We start from the raw sequence: 20,276 nt of genomic DNA, 5'->3' as shown, positions 1-20,276 counted from the left end.
AGTCTCACTGAGAGCTGTGAGGAGTCTGGAGTATTCATGTACACTTTTGTGTCAGATCTGCCTTTGTTCTCCTTTCCTGCATATTGAGTCATTCAGCAGTGAATGAAAACAGCTGTCCCATTCCCCACAGCTGTCTGCCTGATTTCAGCTGATGGGGCAGCTGGACTCTGGGTTTACAATTCTCAATAAGAGACATGGACAAACTCCAAACTAAACTTTCTTTCTATATAGTATTACTGAACAGACTTTCAAATTACAGGGATTTACATACCAAATCTGAAGTTTAACTCTGAGTTAATCCAAATGTAACTCAAAGAAAAAGTATCCCTATGTTTTGTTTCAAATAATGTGGTCTGAATTTAGCTGTCTTTTGATGGACAAACTGCCTCACTGGATGACAGGGAAAATGTGAACCCTTAAGAAGTCTTATCTCAATTTCAATTTTCAAGAAATTGTGTTATGTGCCTAAAATACTTCAGTTTTGCAAAGGTTTCAAGAGAAAGAATATGTACACAGATCTATCCCCTTCAGCCAGAGTTGGGACCTCTGTTCACATCCCAAGTTTTCTTACAAAGACAAGAAACTTCTCCTACATTACTGATATTTTTAATGCCACTTACTTGCCCTCGGAGCTATAACTATTTATGCTGCCATCAGTGGATTCCCGACTTGGCTGTCGAACCATACGACTTCTCATCTCTGCTGCCATTCCTGTCTCTGTGCTTCTCTGTATCGTGCTCTTTAGCTTCTTGTTGCCAGCCTCTGAAAGCAGAGAAAAGGAAGTGATAGTTAGAATGACAAGTTAGAGCAAAGCCTTTCCTTGCAGTTTCCTCCCAACAACAGTGATCTGACTTGACCATTACTATTTAATAATACAAAAAGACTATTCTAATCGAAGAAGGAATTTCTTTTCTTCAGTTGCAAACTGGCAATGGCTTCTCTATAAAAGGGCTGCAACCTGAAGATCTTTGTTAGGCCAAACTGTTAGAAATTAGCTGTCTTATTAATAACCTTTACACAGTTGGAATGTAGATAGGATGACTGTGATAAGTGTCTGCTAACCATATACTCAGTAAGGTCACCTTGTTAGTTAGGTTGGGTGACTACAAAAGAAGTTACAACTCTCACAGAAAGAAAGAGGGGAAAAAATCCTTCATGCATTCCACAGAAAAATATTAAGTACTAAAATAATTAATACAAAAAATATAATAATGTGTTTTGACTCAGAAAAATCTTACTTTTCACAACAGAAATTCTTCAGAGTAAACAGTGAGCTTTACATAACTTCTGATCTCAGCACTTCCTAAGCAGAATTAACTCTTGGAGAATTTGTTTGGGAGATGATGGACTTCACAGTCTAGGCTTGCAACTAACACCTCAGAGTAATGTAAATCCTGTGAAATTGATTAAAAACTTGATCCATTTGGAAAAGCTTCCATCACACATTCTTTAAAATGCAATTTGAGTTCAGCGTGGAAGGTTTCATGTTACCCTTGAGCAAGGAGAGAGAGATTCCAGTACTTCACAAGGGTCGTTATGGACTTAAGGTGCAATGGCCGATCTACAATGAATTCTGCTGTCACATGGCAGAAATTATGCTTCTAGATGATGATAATTGTTCTCAAAGACCTTTAACTGAAATACCTCCACCAAACTCTCAATGTGATGTAATAGCGTGTGTTGACTTCAAACTGTGTCCTGTTCTTTTTTATTTAATTCAGCCCATTCAATGGGTAGCATTACTTTCTCTCAGGAAGTAATAGATTTGACAGTTTCATGTAAGTGCATGCAAAAATATGCTCCTGCATTTGCCCCTTCATTTCAGTGCTGCTTCATTTGCTCCCTGCAAAGTCTGTGCTTCCTCTTCACAGTCTGCTCAGAGAAGCATATGAAAAAATGTTTCTTCCACCTCCACCTGTTGAAAAATTTTTCACCCTCCTGTTTCACATGAACATAGTTGATATTTGAAGATGACAGATCTTGACCTTTCTTCACATAAAAGTTACAGCTTTGGCAGCCCCTGCATGGCCCACCCATTGCCCAGGGTGTTTGAACATGCTGTAGAGAATAGCTGGCCCTTGCTCTTTGGGTCTGCAGAACTCATGGAGGGCAAGGAGAAATCACACGACAGAGCAGCTCCCTCTCCCCCTGAGTTATCACAGTAACCTCTTTGGATCTAGCAGAGAGACAGCAAGCATGGCCAAAGCAAAAAAGAAAGAAATCATATATTGGGCTTACAGGAGACATCACCGCAGCAAAAGGGGGCTGTGGTTTTCCTCTTAAGCCTCCTGGACCAGGGGTTGTTTACCTATGGCCACCCAGAAGCAAAGAAACAAATGCCTCTGAGTGGAAGAAATCAGCTACGTCCATAGGTCCTTTACTCCCTTCTGAGGTCAACACCTCTGAGATTTTGCTGTGGGCCACTGCAACTCATCCAAATTCCTGGTCCTTGGTCAGCTGAAAATGCATTACTCAGTGCTACTAAACGTGAGGTAGAGTAGGCTAGACAAGGCACACCAGACAGACCATGCACCACTCTTAGATGGTGCAGGTGGCTGTGGAAGGTATTTGCTGGAACTTCAGTGACTCTGTATGTAGAAAATCAAATGCTACATTTTAGACCTCAGCTTTATCTTAAAAATAGATGGTGTGTCCAGCATATCAATGCTAAAAGGTAAGCTGAGCATCAAAAGTGAATCAGAAGGCAGCCTAGGAAGTATAACCCACATGCAGAGCCCTACACCAAAGCAGGATTCTCACATTTTCAGTAGCTATGCATTTGCCACCCATATTGTTTTGGGACTCTCTCTCTTGCTGGGACCTGTCTGAAAGTGACTCTGTTTCCATTTGGTCCTACAAAGCAGGTGAGATTATGTGGTTTACCCTCTGCCTTCTTTTCTGGAGGCAGACAGATCAGGCAGCATGACTGGAAGGATACAATATGGTAGAGCCTGAAATGTGGGCAGCTGAGTAGGGTTGCCTGTGAGTATTCACAGCTCAGCAAACGGGAGTGATGAGACACTAAAAGCAGCTACAAGATCATCATGACCTTGCCATGTTGCTCTGGACCACCTGGACAACATGGCGGGTGCTGAAATTTAGGGATTAGAGCCAGGCTGTTGGGAAAGCATAATGAAGAACATATTCATAGAAATAATCACTGTAAAAAAATATCTGTTGACTAAATTACAGAAATAAATATTTTAGCTTTGAGCCACAGTAGAGATTGAAAATAGCAAGAGGGTTTTTTTGAAAGAGTAATTTTATATTATCATGGATAACACCCATGTTGCTGCTTGAACATACTTCTTTGCTTCACAGATTTTAAATGCACAGACCTTGAAGTAGGGATCCTCATGCAGGGCCATAAGCAAGTCCACAACCTTGTCTTGCTGAGCTGCAAATCCAAGACTGCCTTTTTACAAATATTTTTCAAGTCACTGCTCTCTGTCTTACCGTGATAGACTCCACTTTTTTTTTTTCTTGTCAAAATTTTTTTTCAGGTTGAAAATTAAAAAAAATTCTTTTGCCTCCTCTTGCAACTGCTACTAATACCCACAATTTTTACTTGGAAAATGAGAGTCCTCCTGCATATTTCATTTTATAACCTCATTCTTAATATTCTTCAGTACAATCAGAAATATAACATAAAAGTAATCCAAGACAGAATGGTAAAATATGTCAAGAGTTTTATAGCACTAAGGGAATTGCTTTTGCCCATGACTAAGAACCAAAACACATGTTGCACAGGTTTTGGAATTTTTAACCTTGGTCAGTTATGCATATCATATTTTTTTTGTCCACTTATAGCCCAAAAAGTAACGAGGACAATTCATCTTGGTGTACTCCTGTAAACTTCACAGCAAAACCTAGTTCTGCAAGGGAGGAAGGTAGTTAGCATACAGCTGAGTTGGGACCTGCTGTTATTTCTTAAAGGTGTTCCAGTAACATGAAGTCACTCTGGGGTACAACTTCCAGTCCTGCTTTGAATGCACAATGAAACATGTGATCTGAACAACTACCAGTGCCTCTCCAGCTCTTGATAATGTTTTTTTTAAAAAAAACCCTTTCATTTTTATCTTGTATTACTTTTAATCTAGCCATTCTGTATATACCTTTGGAATGTTGTCTTTAAGTGAACAGTACAAGTCCATGAAATATTTAAGTTCAATATCTGTGCTATGATATATTGAGAAGATTTTCTACTCATCTGGATATCTATTGGAGAGTGCTTTATCCTGCTCCTGATTTTTATTATTTTGATATGTACAATTACATTTTATGTTACAGTTATTTCCCTGCACTGTATAAATTACACTATATTCATCACGCAGACTGAAGATAAACTGTCTCTATACTGAATACCATCTAGGGGCAAAATTTACTCCAAAATGGTCTGCATGCTTCTGTCTGCTGTGTCAATTGTGTAAGGCTTTCTGCATGCAGAAATGCAGATTGATGTGCTTAAATTGCATGTAAACACAGAGTTTAACAGGTACAAGCTAGAGAAAAACTATTACAGAGCAATTGTGAGTCACATTTTTGCAGCTTTAATAACTGATGCAAAAGGATCATAAAGCAGTCATCTGCAGCTACAAAATAAACCCAGCTTGTAAGCATTTTGCAACTCATCAACAGCTTTGTTGTAGCACTCCTGCTACAACGCACTGATGTGTGTGTGCAATGTGCTATTTCAGTCTCAGTCTACCTATTATAAATATAGCCTATAGTGATTCCTTTTTGGTCTGACAAGAAACTGGTACCTGATTTTGGTTTTCTCAGACAAAAGTAAATTAATAGACATCCTGATCTAAGTAAAGATGAAGAGCAAAAAGCAAGCTTATTAGTGTATGCACTATCTTACATTTGCAACAAATATCAACGCAATTGATGTGTCCCCAATTTCTGTACTTTCTAATCACTTTCAAATATAGCAGTCAGGAGCAAAACACTATTGACAACAGAATTACATTAACGAGAAAGGGTCAGTGATAGTCTCTACAGAATTAAGATGGCCTACTACAGGTATCTACATTAAAGACATCCATTCAGAGAGGACAATGCCAGGACAAGCAGCCCAAAATGACTTGTATCCATGACTGTCCTTAGCAAAGGCATGACTGCACATGGCATTACCATTGGCCTGACTTGTCCTCTGGGGTCCATGTGGTGCCTTGAGGCAATGACTACGTTTTGCTCTTGTTTCAGTATAGTAACTCTGAAATAATAGGAGGAGCTGTGCCACGACATGTTGCGGTAAAGCTTTTATCCTGGGATGTCCAGGTGTGTATTACATGCCATCGGACAAGGCTAAGGGACATAAAGGAATATGCAAGGACACAAGCTTGGTGACTTAGTCAATAGGACAGTGTTAGAGACCTCTGTAGGGCAGAAGACAACAATCCTGACATGGTCTTCTATGTACTGCCTATAGGGAGAGGTGCCTTGAGTGAGCATTGCCCAGAATCATACCTGAGGGCAACTAGCTGGTTAGCACCAAAACCAAAAGCAAATTTACACACATGCAGCACCTGGGTATGTGACATGGAAAATCTGTGACTGGTTCAAAAGAACACTCCTGAGAACAAAGAATGCACCACTGCTAACTCCACTAATGAAAGGGATAAGAAGAAGGGTACTAATATTCAATGTCATTGCATGACTCGAGGGCAAATTATTCACAGTATCAAGCATGCCTATCCATCTAATGAAAGCCTAAAAGGACTACAGTTCCAAGTCAGCTCTGACTGAAACCTGGCAGGACTGTGACCATATTGTTGGTTTGCACTCTGCCTGTGCGAGACACCAACAAGATTATGCCAACAGTAAGGGTCACCCTCAATTCAGAGAACTATAAAAAGAAAAGCCAAGGGGCACATTTCCTTCTGGTCCTTTCTGATGTGTTACTGATTTTACAACCTCAAATTTAGCTGCTTGGAGACCTGCTGAGTTACAAGATCTGCAGCATCCCACTCACTCTGCATGTAGCACTTTTAAACAACAACAAAATATATTTACACATGAATTGACAAAGTGCCCCTTGGCTTACAGTCCTAAAACAGAGAAAGAAAAGAAGAAATAATTCAAACAGCATTTGTTCTTTTACACGTGTACATCTCTGACATGAATTCAGCAGTAGATTGACCGCAAAGATTGAAAGTACATAGTGACTATGAACAACAGATAAACAGTAAAAAATATGACATTTAAATACAAACGTTTCCTAGACTTTATATCCTGCAATACTCCACTGCATTTGCCATTCTATGTGTTCTGCTATTCTCTCCTGAATATATAATGCAGTTTATAAAAAGACATCTGAAATATTTCAGTAATGATCTTTTAAATGTTTCCTCTAGCTATCACACGATATATTCAAAGAAAGGAGAATGATGTTTATATTCTGTGGTGTTAGATCCCGAGGTTTAAAGTCCAAATATAAACTATTTCTATTTATTAAAACAAATCCACAAACAACATTTATACTATTATAAATAACAAAACCTTCTAGAAAAAATATTCACCTTTTCAGCTGGGATAATTTATCAAGATGAATCTTTTTATCAGGAATTTGGAAATAACTGTATCTCACAACTATATTTATAAATTCACATATTCAACTGGCAAACCAATTTCATTCCCAATAAATATTTTCAGATTATACAAAAATATAATACAATTAATTAGTCCATTAATATACACAGTATTTTCTTCTGACATATTTAGAGACAAAGGAGACTTCACTGAAATGCTGTTAACGGTTATATTAATGCTTTGATGGCATTTTAGCCAGCGTACTGCGGAATCTCAGCTTTTGACTGTGTTATTCACTGAAAAGCAACCTTTCAAACTCAGACTCCTAACAGTCTGCACTTAGATTTCAAAGGAAATTAACTTTACTCATCCAACAGCTTCTACTGACTTCTGTGAAGCTGAAGTAGTAGTACTTTGAGAACAAATGACAGGAACTGCTTAAGGTCCATGCTCAAAACAAAAGTAAACAAGAACCTGAAAATCAGGCCATTATTTACTATCTGGCAGTGGCCTCAAAACTTTGAGCAACTGCTTTTACAGATCCTTAAGAAAAGATGGTCTTAGGCATATTTACATCTCATTAAGAAAAGATGGTCTTAGACATATTTACTGAAAAAATAAAGAAAAAACAAGCATGTGGTTTTGTATGATTATGCTGATACATATGATTTTCCCATATCAGGGAAGAAAACTTGTGTCTAACTAGGACACATGTATCTTAAGGAAAAGCAAAGGTATCTAGTCAGAAGAAGTTCAGTTATGGCATCTGAAATTACTAGTAGTTTTTGTCCAAAGACTTTTACATTGCTAGTTTTGTTCACATACTTGCAACGAAGTGAAATAAGCCACTGTCTGTCAGCCAAAATGAGGCAATCAGTGATGATATACGGTAACAAGTTTTTACTGCTGGGATTGCACTAAACACACTTTATAAACATACAGAAATAACAGCATCTTAATTACCTTGTTCACACATACGCAAAAAGCTATATAAAAGCAGAATATGTCAATGAAACTGATAATAGGTATACATGACTAGTTCTTCAACTCTTAAAGCCTCTTTCAGTGAAATTCAATTAGTAACACACCAAAGTCATGTTTGCAACAAATTATTTACTATATAAACAGTTTATAAAATTTCAAGCGCTCACTTTCTCATATATTCTTGGCTTTGTTAGACTGGAGGAGAAAGCAAGACAGAATGAAATAAGAAGCTCAGAAGAGCTGTTTGCACTTCAACAGCAACATTTTTACAGCAAAACATAGCCCTATATTACAACATTGTTTATTACCAGCCAACCCTTAGAAGAGAACTGCCATATGGTACAGAGATAATATTTGTCCACTAAAAGGGCGCTAGGACACAGCTCCCAGTTAATACAGTTAATAGCAGAAGAAAGTAGAAGACATTCTACAGATAATCTAAACCAACATATTATTTCCTTAAGAATTTAAACACATTTAAGTAACTGCATGATGCCTTTTTGGTTCTAGGTAGCCATTACAATTTTAATAAATTTGAGACTGTTTTTAAATATGAGTCTTCACAATTACAAATACTTCAGTATTTATTATTAAAAAAAAGTGACAGTATGGTTACTAAAAGACAATGCTTTACAAGATGATATCACCAATAATTTATAATTTATAAGACATCCCTAATAAAATTTGTAAGATATCCCTAATAAAAAAACTTACTATTGCTATGTCTCTTCAAAAAATTTCCTGACAACTATGTGAAGTACATAACGGCAACCCAAAGTCTAATTCTTTTAATAACTTCCATAAAAACTGTAAATTGAAACACTGTCAAAACCACTGGTGCCAAAGCATCTTCTAGTAAAGAGATCTTACATGCCTTTTCGTACAGTTGAAAAGTTTCTGAACAATAACTCAACCATAATTTAACCGTATGGCATACTAATCAGGAGACATTACAGCTTCAGGAACAGTCCCCTCCTTTTTCTCACAACAATTAACATCCTATGAATTGATCTGAGTATGCTGTACCTTTTCTGTAGTTTGATTTGTTCAGACTGCAACTTTCAAGCCCTTCAAGTTTAATTTTACTGCTACCAGCACCTCCCAGGTGGGTATAACATATCCCTTTAAAAATGTTACTAACCTGCCTTTAGAGATCATTTCTGGTGTATCATATCAATGGAGTATCACACTGACACAGGTTTTTCCTTAGTGACTGTAGCATTGCAAAGTTATAAGCCCAGACTAACACACACTGCTAAATCAGACTAATAAGTAGGCTCATCACAGTAACACACAAAATACAGGCTTACCTCTGGTTTAAGCAAAATTAAACATCGGCTATGATATAATCCTTAGCAAGCAGCTGGCACCTAAAGCAGCCTCACCTTTGTTTAAATATCTCGTGCTGTTTCTGGGTAGAATAAATCTCTGGGGTCCTGGTGTTGCTTCTCCCTCGTTCTCCTGTAACCACTTGGCACCGCAGCACTGCGAGGAATGATCAAGTTGCTTCACTCACAAGTTCCTTTTACAACTGTGATTACATTATAGGGCCTTGCAGTGAAAAAAGTACTGAACTACCTGCCAGCTAGCACTTCATAATATATTGCCGAAAGGTTAAAAAATTCAGTCAGCAGTGTATTTTCTAGTGATGTGCAAGTAGAGAAGAGCACAAAATATTCTTGGCAACCTTGGTCGATGTATTTTTTTTAACGCTGCTGTTCGGAACTGGATGAGGAGAGTCAGATAAACCCAGAAACACATTTCTCTGTATTGATGATTTTGACTCATTCTGCATGAATTTTCGTATAAAACCACCTGAAAGATTACAAAGCTGAGAAAGCATCAAATTAGCATTAAATACTAAATTACAGTTACACTACAGAAAAGTCTTAATGATATTAATGTCTTAGAGGGACTTGAGAACAGTGGAATTAAACTGCCTCCTAAACACCCATGTGCATTTTGAGAACAGAACTTATTTTTTTAATTACTCCCTTCATCTTTTAACTTCATTTTGAGGAAACAGACTTTGCCATATGGTTGTTTCCATGTCAAATTGTTCAGTTTTTCTGATACTCTATTCCAAAAATGTAATATGCTTTCCTCTTGCAATTATTTAAGAATCAATTGATTTAACACACTTTTATTAAGTTGGCATTCAAGCACTGTAGGGACCGATGTGCTTTCTCTCACTCTGTTTTACAAAGAAAGGAGGTACCCAACCTAATGTACACAGGTAATTTGGATATCAGGTTGATTAAAGATAGAAAGGAGAAAGGAAAAGACTCAGCATTTGCCAATCAAAAAGAAGAAAACTATTTAAAAAAGAATTAAAATGGGAAAAAAATGAAAAATATGCATGGAATAATTTATCTCTAGTGGATCTTCAAATTATGTTTTAGTTCAGATTATTTAAAGCACTGCAAAATGATTAATGAGAAAAATGCCACAAATCATATTGTGCATTTCAGCTAATAAACATATTACAGGACTTATGATTGCAAACACTGACTAAAAAATTTAAAATCGTCCACAGCAGGGATGCAGTATATGTCACACCCATGCTGAAATGTCCACCTATTTTCATTGCATAGACACAGATTTCCTATATAGTACAATGGTTAAAGTAATCTGTATCTTCTTGCTCTGCAGTACACATTTAGAAATGATGCTTGGAACACCACAGAGAGGGTGGCTTACACCTTTTTGAAAAATACGTAGTTGTATGGCACACAATTCTCTCGTGATGTATGTTAAAAAAAAATTAAAAAGCAAAATACAGTTAAATGGAAAGATTTCCAAAGATCGGTACAATGCCATGGTAGGAATGAAATGATGATGTTGGCAGCTGCTAATGCGTGCACGTCACCCTCCTGAGACACACCTTCAGCATGTGCATGGTAGAGGCTCCAAGACCAGACTGTCATGTTGAGCAGTTTTACAGAAAGCGCTGCACTTATGTCAAGTGTACAGAAGTTCCCTCCCACGCAGGCTCCTGCTCAGGGAAACTCAACAGAGGTTTAAAGTTTAAATGAAAAACCCAGGGAGGGAAGGCTTTCATGCCATAGGCTCCCAGAAAGTCCCCAGTTTGGTCACAGCCTTTCCTCTTTTACGCTCTTTCTCCTAGTCCCAGGAAAAATCATTCATTCTTACTTGTAAAAAAAATAATTTCTTATTTGTATGATCAAAACCCCTTTTCAGGATTATAACTGTTTGATCTGCTCTTCTGGATCTGTAACAGAGCGGCTGACCAAAAGCTTGGCTTGTTCCTCCACCACTCCAAGAAGAGCAAATTCGAGCTTCTCTGCGTCCTGAAATATTGGCCTCGGACTCTCTTCAGAGTATATTTTTCTGGGAAGCCTCCAACATACCACACCTTCAAACAAACTTTCATTTAAACTTTCTACATTCCTAAACACAAATTTACATGTTGTTTTTGCAACCTTGTTTGCACTCCTGTACCTTATATCACCGTCAGTGATGCCACAGAAGTTTCAGCTACAATAAAATACAGCCATGCTCTTCTTCAGCCAAAGTACCTATGCTAATGCTTACTTTCCTTTTGAATTTCTTTTTAAATGTGACTGTATAAAGTCCCAAACCACCTATGTTGTGATGACATACAGACCTATCTCTCACATTTGAGGGCAGCCCAGGTAATGGCTGCCAGAAGGGAGGCTAAAAACTCAGGAGAGACTCCTTCTTTTGGTCAGCTAGAGTTCAAATCCACTTAATGGCAGTCCTGGTGCAAAATTTGTCTTTCTAATCAGCCTTTTATTCACAGTAGTAGTTAAGACAAGTAAGTAGTGAGTGCAACAGTTGCCGAATGTTTCCGTTTTAAACAGCTGTTTGTGGCATTATGTTCAAACTAGTTTACTCAGTTACAGCAGTCATTATGTAAAAACACCTACAGACTTGGGCAGTAGATCTGTGCTAGATAAACACTGCATAACTGTAAGATATAATTGTTCACTTTGTGTTTACATTATTAAAAGTGGACAGCTGTACACAAAGACTCAGTTTAGAGACAGATCGTTCAGCCAAACTTCCCAAATGAATGCTCCAGCATAACTCTGCTATGAAATCCTAAGGTTTGCATCCAGTATTGTTGGTTTATGTCCATTATCAAATATGCACTGAGGAAAACTCCACTGACAAGATGTAAAGGTTCAGCTGTGCTGCAGACTGACACCAGCACAAAAGATTGCCACAGCATCAGTATTGCTTTGATTACTGGGTAAGGTAGAGAGAGGTGTGAGATAGCAGGATTTTCTGTTACATCTTGCCTTTTGCCATTAAAAATGAATCCAGGTTATTTTTGCAGGTCCCTATGGCTGCCCATTTCTCATTCTCCTCAACTCTCCTTTCTGGGTTGCAAACCTTGCTTAGTGAGGAAGCACTTGTCTTTCTCAAAGGCAAAGCAGATGAGACAACAGTCAACAGACACCAGGCAGAAAGGGTATTGATACAGGAAGAGTTCTGTGTTTTCTCTGGTAAATTATGCCAAATTTTTATTACAAAGCAAGATTTCTTTATTGCGACTCTTCGCTTCTTAGATGATAGATTTCTCATATAATTAATCTGTTACAAACATGGTAAAAAGCTAAGAAAAATATAAGCACAAAGGAGAATTAGCCATATATTATAAATTAATACTTGAGAGCATCTGCATTAGAGCCAATAAATACAAGCAGACGAGTGTTTACCAAATTGTAAAGCCCTTTCAGACACAAGGCAGTATGAGATGGAAAAAGAAAATGAAACCGTACTAATACAGCCTATCTCTACAGAAAAAAACAACTCCCTCCCAAACTTCTAGGTATTTCTGAAGTGAAAACACTTCCAAAACGCTATGCCAACTAAAAGACAGCGTTACTTGAAGTACAGTTTTTAATGCAATGGTGCAGGCATATTAGTAAGTTTAATGATCAAATGCACTTGTCTTGAACTAATATCTACAAATGTTGCTCCATGTATGCTAATAACAGACACTACAGTACAAGACGAAGCTAATTGCAATACTTCTGAACTATTTAACAAGCCATTTTCCTCTTTCTATATCATCCAAAAGCTGAGGCTAAGATTGAGCATTAAATTTTCTTGCTGATTTGATAGAGGGCACTGACAAACCTATCACAGATGAAGAGATGACAAGCATTTTAAAATAAACTGGAAAACAAAAATTACATATGAACATCATCACTGAAGAAAATGAGAAGGGGTAGCAGAAAATTGAACATCTCGGTATGTTGGGAAACTTTCAAATCCACATCATAAAAACAAAGATGAAAATTCTCAATAATCAATCAGCCAGTCTGAACCACAGATTTCAAAATCTGAATTTACTTGCACATAGCTTATAGAAAGATGGCTCCCCAGAGTACGTGGCACAAAATGAAAATAAAGTAAGCAAACCTTATTTTCATGGTCCTAGGCTTACTATTGGTTAAACAGAAACTTGCCTTTTACAGTAATATTAGTCTTTATCTCAGCATAGAATAACTCAGGCCAAGTAGTACTACATCTTTCCAGGGATTTCAATATATATTAGCTCATGGATGAAGATCATAAAATACAAAAGTAAAACAAACTTGCCTTTCATAGCAGGATTACACCATGGTGCTTGAATCTTGCAGAGCTAATGGCTTGAAGGTCAGGCTCTTTGGAACAGATGCATTAATCTCTTATTATTTGTATATTACACAAATTATTTCACATAGCATTTTTTTCTTGGAACTGACAGATCAAGCCCTATTTGATGCTCAGGATTACTATGATCATTAATGAGAGTGCTTCTTTTTGGGTGTGTTCACTGTGCGAGAGGTTATCTGTTTTGAGTACAGGTTGCTATAAAAATAGCAATGGCCAGTTAAGTAGTAAGCAAAAATAAGACACGTAAATTCTATGCAGGTAAGACACCGTCAAAATAAGGATTAAACATAATACACGCACGGAAAAAAATAATGCTATATACAATATAAATCAAAATCACATAAGGTAAAACTTAAGATCAAAACATGATCTTGCTCTGTTATTATGAAATACTCTTTAAGGAAACATGCAACTGTGTTATTATAGCCTCTATAATATATCAGATTTCAAAACTTCACTGGAGAGAAAACAACAAACAAGAAAATGTGCATAAACCCTGGCTCATTTATGTAAAATTGATATTACTACCCTCCTGACCCTCCTGAATAAGTAAAGAATGAATGGACGTAATAAAACTAGCTAATTGGCAGGCAACTTCTAATAAAATCATAATGAAAGATGACATCAAGAACATGCAAATAATCACAAAAGACAAAGTTTGGGAAGCTCCTTGGTAAGTTAAATGATATAGTTACTGCCAGAAAAAGAAACAATATAGAAGCAACATTGAATAAGCTTAAGTAACACACATAGTTAGTATAATAATTATTTTAGAGCCTTTAAATAATAATTATTATATGTTATTAATACACCATTTTGAAACTATGAAAAATATCAAAACTAGTTTGTCAAGTATTAGAAAGAGGAAATTTTTGAAAAGGAGACTGCAATCGCAGGATTTACCCTATCCCTTAGTGATGCAGAACTTGAAGATATGCAATGAAGATAATCTCGTTTCTTTTGAAGTGCATTTTGATGTGCATTTCAGTGGCAACAGGAGCCAATGACACCGAAAGATGACTCAAATCTGAAAATTATTTTACTTTGTAATTCTTTCATACAATGTGCCTGATTGCACACAGTTTCCAAAAGAATATATATATTCACAGTATCTCCTATTTTCCTCAGCTTTAAATACATGTATTTACTTTTTAACAAAAAAATTCTAGAGGTAAACTGAAGGCATTTCTCTCAAGTAAAGAACATCCAATATACAGTCAGAAAATTTCTTACAATAATTTATGTTTTCTTGCACAGAAAATTTTAAGTAAAAGCAATGTTTCTAAGTGTTGATTGGACACCATTGTCCAGTGGTGGTCTTTCTCTGAAGACTGCATTATGCGTATGCCAAGTTGGGAAAGAGAAAGATGCACAATGAATACCAAAATATTTTCAAATGCCTTAACTTTTCTATACCTTTTACCGTCATCTTTAGAGGAACTTTGGGTTACACAGGCTCATCAACTATATCAAACTAAATATAAAAGCATGGGTAATTTAAAACAAATCCAAAGTGCATAGTCCTACTGAGTATTTTCTTTTCCTCTGTATCTGGAAGAAGTGGGGTTTTTATGTCTTAGATACTCTTTCACAAAAGCACACAGAATTTTCACCAAGGTCCAAGTTCATCATGTGTAGATACATCTCCATGGGACTACTCCCTGTGAAACATACATAGGACTGGACCTCATCCTCATCTGGATACTTAATGCATCATATTTACATAAAACTTCCAATGTTTTTGTAATGTGACAATATGGTATTTCAACAGTGAGGAAAACAATGCACTTCAGAAACCAAAAATAAAACCCTGCTCCAGCACAGTGGTGCCTGAAAATCTGAAATAATTACAAGTACCTAGCTACTAGGATATGATTTATGTAAAATAATATTATGTTTTTAATATAACTCACAATCCATGAGTTTATAATCTTTTCTATTCATCCCAACAACACAGTAATAAATATAAAACAACCCAGAATCAGGGTGAAATTCTGATCTGCTTTTCTTCAGAATTACAAAGGAAAAGGAGAACATATGGCATACACTTAAGTGATCTCTTATCATGCCATCTTCCTATTCAGCAAGGCAGGTAATGACAGTGTTTTCAGGTATTTTGAAAAGATAATTTATGACAGTGATAAGCTATTATTTTGATAGAAAATCTAGCAATCTGAATAAAAAGGTCTTGTTACAGAGAGTTCATTATTGTGCCACCAAGCAAGATAACAAATGTCACCACACTATGTTCTGAGGTACAAAACATGAGCTGAAAGAATGGTCAATAGGATGTGAGTATAAACATACACATTTTCAAGGCTACCCAGTGATGGATGAATCTATTTGTAATTATTTTAATTTAGTTAATGAGCTGTCCACATATCTTGTGCATTTCTTCACAGTTCAACTGAGTTTACGAGATTAAAAGATTTCAGGGATCTTCTTACAGTGAAGTCCTGACTCAGCCTGTGGTCAACATACCTTTTATAATATCACTAAAATATGTCAGGTAATCAGGTACTACCACTTGTTCATTTAGCTAATTTTACACTGCAGGGAATAATCTGTAGTATTAACCTGTAACCTTTAAAGCAAGTCCTTCCTTGTAGAGTATTTAACTGAAATCCCCTAAATAGAAACATTCTCATTAGGAGGACACGAGAAATGAAGATGCTAAATGAAGCCAAGGATGAATGTATGCACGACCCACATTATATCCCAGCAGCACAGAGGTGAGTCTTACTTTAACATGTTGTAGGGATCAAACATTATATTGCTTTCAACCATAGATTCTCATTTCAAGAAAGCTAACACTGTCCTAGTTTGTACTGTAAACATTATTAAACATGTTTAATATGTAAGTGATATTTAGACACATTTTAATATATGGCCATTTAAGGTCACATGGAATCTTTGCTTAAAACAATACCCCTAACTAAAGATTACACACACGTGCTCACACACATACATGCACACTCTGTGGGCACTCTGGGCTGTTTCTTTTCCAGCACCATTTCAATGAGATTACGATGTCTCTTATAATGTGCTTCTAGGTACTTTAAACATTTACAAATATTTTTTAATCTGGTAATTACAGCCATAAATTTTTAGGGAGTCTTGGCTCTTCTGCAGACTGTGAGATTTTCAGTAGGTCACTCTGAGTCCTGAAGTTTGCTCCTCATTAAAATGGGACAATGGCACTTACCGTTCCTTCATAAAATGCTTTAAGGTCTGTGACTGCCAACAACGCAAAGAACAAAAAACCATCACTACTATTAAAGAGGTCTGACATGAACTATAAAAGTCAGAACATAAATTAAGAAAGCATAAAATAAATTGCACTACAAAGTGAAGTTCAACAGTACATGTTTACATAGTAGCCATAGAAGTTCTTGCTCCGGTTGGGATTCCAAAATGATTGCTATAATGCTACTGCAACTCTGAACAGGATAGAAAACTTCAGACAACAAACAGAAAAAAACAACCTGCAAAAGGTCATCCATTTATTCTACAGAACAGTCTTACCGGGTTACCAAATTCTTAAGCCTTGAAATCAATAGGAGTTTTCAGCACCAAGCTCTCAAGAGCAATTGATTTCTTAAAAATAAGCATATCACACCAACAAAGAGAACTTTTTATGCATAAAGAGAAACTACCCGTGCATGTAACATGCTGACTAGCATGCCTGTAAGAAGAAGGAAGGTCTTTAAGTGAAAAAGTAATGCTGTGATGCATTAAGGTTCACTTCTCAATTTCGCAACTTCATTTCATTCACAGTACTTTTACAAAACACTGATGGTCCTACTTCCTCTGTGGCACATGGCTTCTGTTGTAAGTATTGACAATATTGTAGTGATAGGTACCACATAAACACAGATAAAGAGTAAAAGATGAGAAGAAAGTCAGGAGATATCATATCTGTCACCCTAAACTGACATCATTCAGCCCTCCTTTTGGGACCAATCATTGATCCAACTGGACATTTGATTTGCCTGTTTCTTTTCCTCACTTTTAACTCAACTGAAGTTCATGTTGTCCAAATATTTTTGCTCTTTCAGCACCACTATTTGCAATTATATGTGAGAAGTAATATTAATACAATAGTAAAAAAGCATAGTATGAACAAAAGCATTAACATGTAAAAGTCATCCCCCCGGCCCCAAGTAAAACTAAGATAGCATATTTACTGCTCATTATACCAGCACCAAATATATGGCAGCACTACATGAATAACAGCACATTGCGGCTTGCTGTGCTCTCTGATTGCCCTTTGAAGACTAAAAGCATTATCATATTCCCAGCTTGTAGAAACTGGCAGTGTCACATAATAGAAAAAAAGTCATATTTTTGTTAATGATAACACTAAAAAAAGAATATTATTAGTGAAAGTACTTACATTTCCATCATAAACAAGGTATCACAGGACAATGCTGTTATTACATATTCTGCTTGACTGATGACAATGGCTTGGATCATGACAGTTGTGCTGGGAGTGCAACTAATTTGAGTTACAATAAAAATACAATTCACTGTGTCGTTTCCATCTACACAGTTATTCAATTTTTGGTTTGACTGGAAAGATTTATACCAATTACATAGTGTTAGTTTTGATTATGACATTTGCTTCTCAGAAAAGGTAAGGTATTTAAGGAGATCATCAGACGTAAAACTGCCTTCCCTTATTTCTTCTGATCACATTTAAAACAATTAACCAATGGACTTTCTAAAGGTTTTTCACATCAGTACTTTTCTTCTGAGGCTGACAAGCTCACTATCCTTTATATAAACATTTTAATGGCTCCCTTCATGCAAACAATTAATACAAAAATATAAAATAGACATACACATATATGTAAATCTTGATTAGCATTCACACAGAGACTTAGAAAACTCTGACTTTACATCTGCAAACAAATCCTTCTGCTCTTATGGATGCTGAGCAATCAGCAGAGCAAATGAGAGAAACCGCTTACAAGGTAGAGAGTTACTTCATCTCAGTAAGATCATTATCTGATCTCCTACAAAAGTAGCATCAGAAAACTTAAGACAGTCATACCAATGAAAAAACGTGCCCTATTTAAAAAGTGGTAATTTCATTGTAAGTGTGCCAAAGGCACTCTTGAATTTGTAATTTGAACTTTGCTATCATGCAGCAACATGAGGATCAAACCTGATGCTGTGACACAGTTTGCTTATTGCATGTCACACTGCATCAAGAAAGTATCTATTTTGTGTAGCTCAGCAGCTGGGTCATTTCTTAAAACCTCTTCTCTCTAGGCAGTGCTGTTGTGTGCCTCTCTTGTGTGCAAGAGGGGCAACAGAAAACCTTGCAGAATTCAGCTACAGGGGATGAAGGACTGGGCAGCTGAAGCCCTTGCTACTGCTGGCCTTTGAAGGGGAACCAAGGAAAGGGCTGGGAGCAGAAAGAAAGGGGCCTGTGCACAACCTAAGTAGGACTCAGCTCACTAAACTTTACGTGTCTGTAGATGCTGTACTGGAGCTAGTTGTGCCAGACTCCTTCTAGAGCATATAGAAAGACATTTCAGGGTGCAATTCATTTTTACTATCTCAGATATTTACTTGAGGATGATAAGCCATGCGCAGAAGTGTAGATTTCTCTGCTGGCTAAAAAGCAAGCCTGAAGTGATGAACTGACAGTTACTTTGCGGACACCTACATTTGCTCAGACTAAGCCTACTCTTTATGAATACAGCTCCTGGTATGCTACATTGAAGAACGATGTCACTCTAGTTGTCAACGGCAGGTTCCTGCTCTCTATGCCACAGTTCCTCTCCAGCTCCTGAAGCACAGGTGATACCATATGGGTGTATTGAAAAAGCCTGGTGTGAGAGACATGGACACATGGGATTCCTTGAAGAAATAAGCAGGATAAGTGGGAATTAGTGGCTGAAAGGTCTGTGCTCAAGTCTTTCTAGACACAGCCTCAGATTATTTTTTTTTCCCGAGCAAGTAAAGCAATAAAAGCAGCTACCACATGCAACAGAATGGTGCCACATAAATGAAACCATCCATGATGTCAAATATTCAGTCACCAACATTTGTACAGGAAGATTCGTTTCTGGGTCATAATGACTAGAACTGAAGTGGGGCTTTTTGCCCTCTTCGGAGTATCCCCCTGCCCAAATCAGTAAACTTTAAGTAGCAATCTGTTACAATCTGGAGGTGGTTACTGGGAAAAGTCACTCTTCTGAATATTTGGGGAACAGTCAGATGTTTAAAAACACATGCTCCAAAATAAATGCAAGACAATTTAATGGACCTGGGATTTTGGCTATGGGCAGACTTTGGACCAGAAACTACTGTGGGGCAGACTGGGAAAGCCTGAACCTTGGCTAAAAGGGGAACTTTGGGATCCCATCAAATTTCTTGCCACTGTTCCCAAGTTGGCCACAAACATGTCTATCCCCTTGAAGCAGAGTAAGGGGTAAAGACCTGTACCCAGGCATGTAGCATAAAAATGCTGCCTGAACAAAAATAAATAAAACTGTATTTATGACTATGTAAGTGACGCTAAAGTAAAACTGTGAACTGCTCTTCAAATCCACCACAGCTTCTATGTCACCTTCTCAGTCACTTTTTCTCCTGGATTCCCCAATGAAAATGGTTCATCTGTTAACAGCTAAGACCTCACCTGGCTCTATAATCCATGCATAAATATATCAAAGTTGCCTGTTCCAACACATGCTAGAGATGATAACTGTCTTCTTGCTGTGATATGAACCTATTGCCAGAGCTGTGAATTTTTTCACATCAGAGGAGAAATAAGTGTAATATAAATGCAACTCAGTTCTGTCACACCCAGCTTTTAGAGTGGCTGTGCCTCACAAGTGCCATTACTGAGACTCCAGAGAAAGACTTCGATTACTAGGTTAATCAGATCCTGTGTGTGACCTTTCTTAAGTGACCACTCCACAGTGCTGTGGAGTACCTCTACATAGGCAGATGAAATTGGTTCTTAACATAGTATGCCTCTAAGGTAAAGACAACTGACTCCCTCAAAATGTTTTCCTGGCAAATTATTCCTTTCTTATCAATAAATACTAAACTTCAACAGAATACTTTTAGTATGCAAAAAGCAAGCCAAC

At 37.1% G+C, this 20,276-nt stretch overlaps 1 protein-coding gene across 32 annotated transcripts in view; it reads right to left on the bottom strand.

Moving 5' to 3' along the window:
- Positions 1-20,276, bottom strand: part of RIMS1 (regulating synaptic membrane exocytosis 1) — a 353,684-nt gene that overhangs the window by 10,989 nt on the left and 322,419 nt on the right. For all 32 annotated transcript variants that reach the window (XM_074861877.1, XM_074861845.1, XM_074861864.1 and 29 more), the window contains one exon: positions 621-762. In XM_074861877.1, coding sequence (XP_074717978.1) covers positions 621-762 — 142 coding nt within the window. The remainder of the gene's footprint in view (positions 1-620; positions 763-20,276) is intronic.

This window comes from Strix uralensis, chromosome 3, assembly GCF_047716275.1.
Source record: "Strix uralensis isolate ZFMK-TIS-50842 chromosome 3, bStrUra1, whole genome shotgun sequence".
In the NCBI taxonomy this organism is placed as follows: Eukaryota; Metazoa; Chordata; class Aves; order Strigiformes; family Strigidae; genus Strix; species Strix uralensis.
This window is presented reverse-complemented; position numbering and strand designations above follow the sequence as displayed.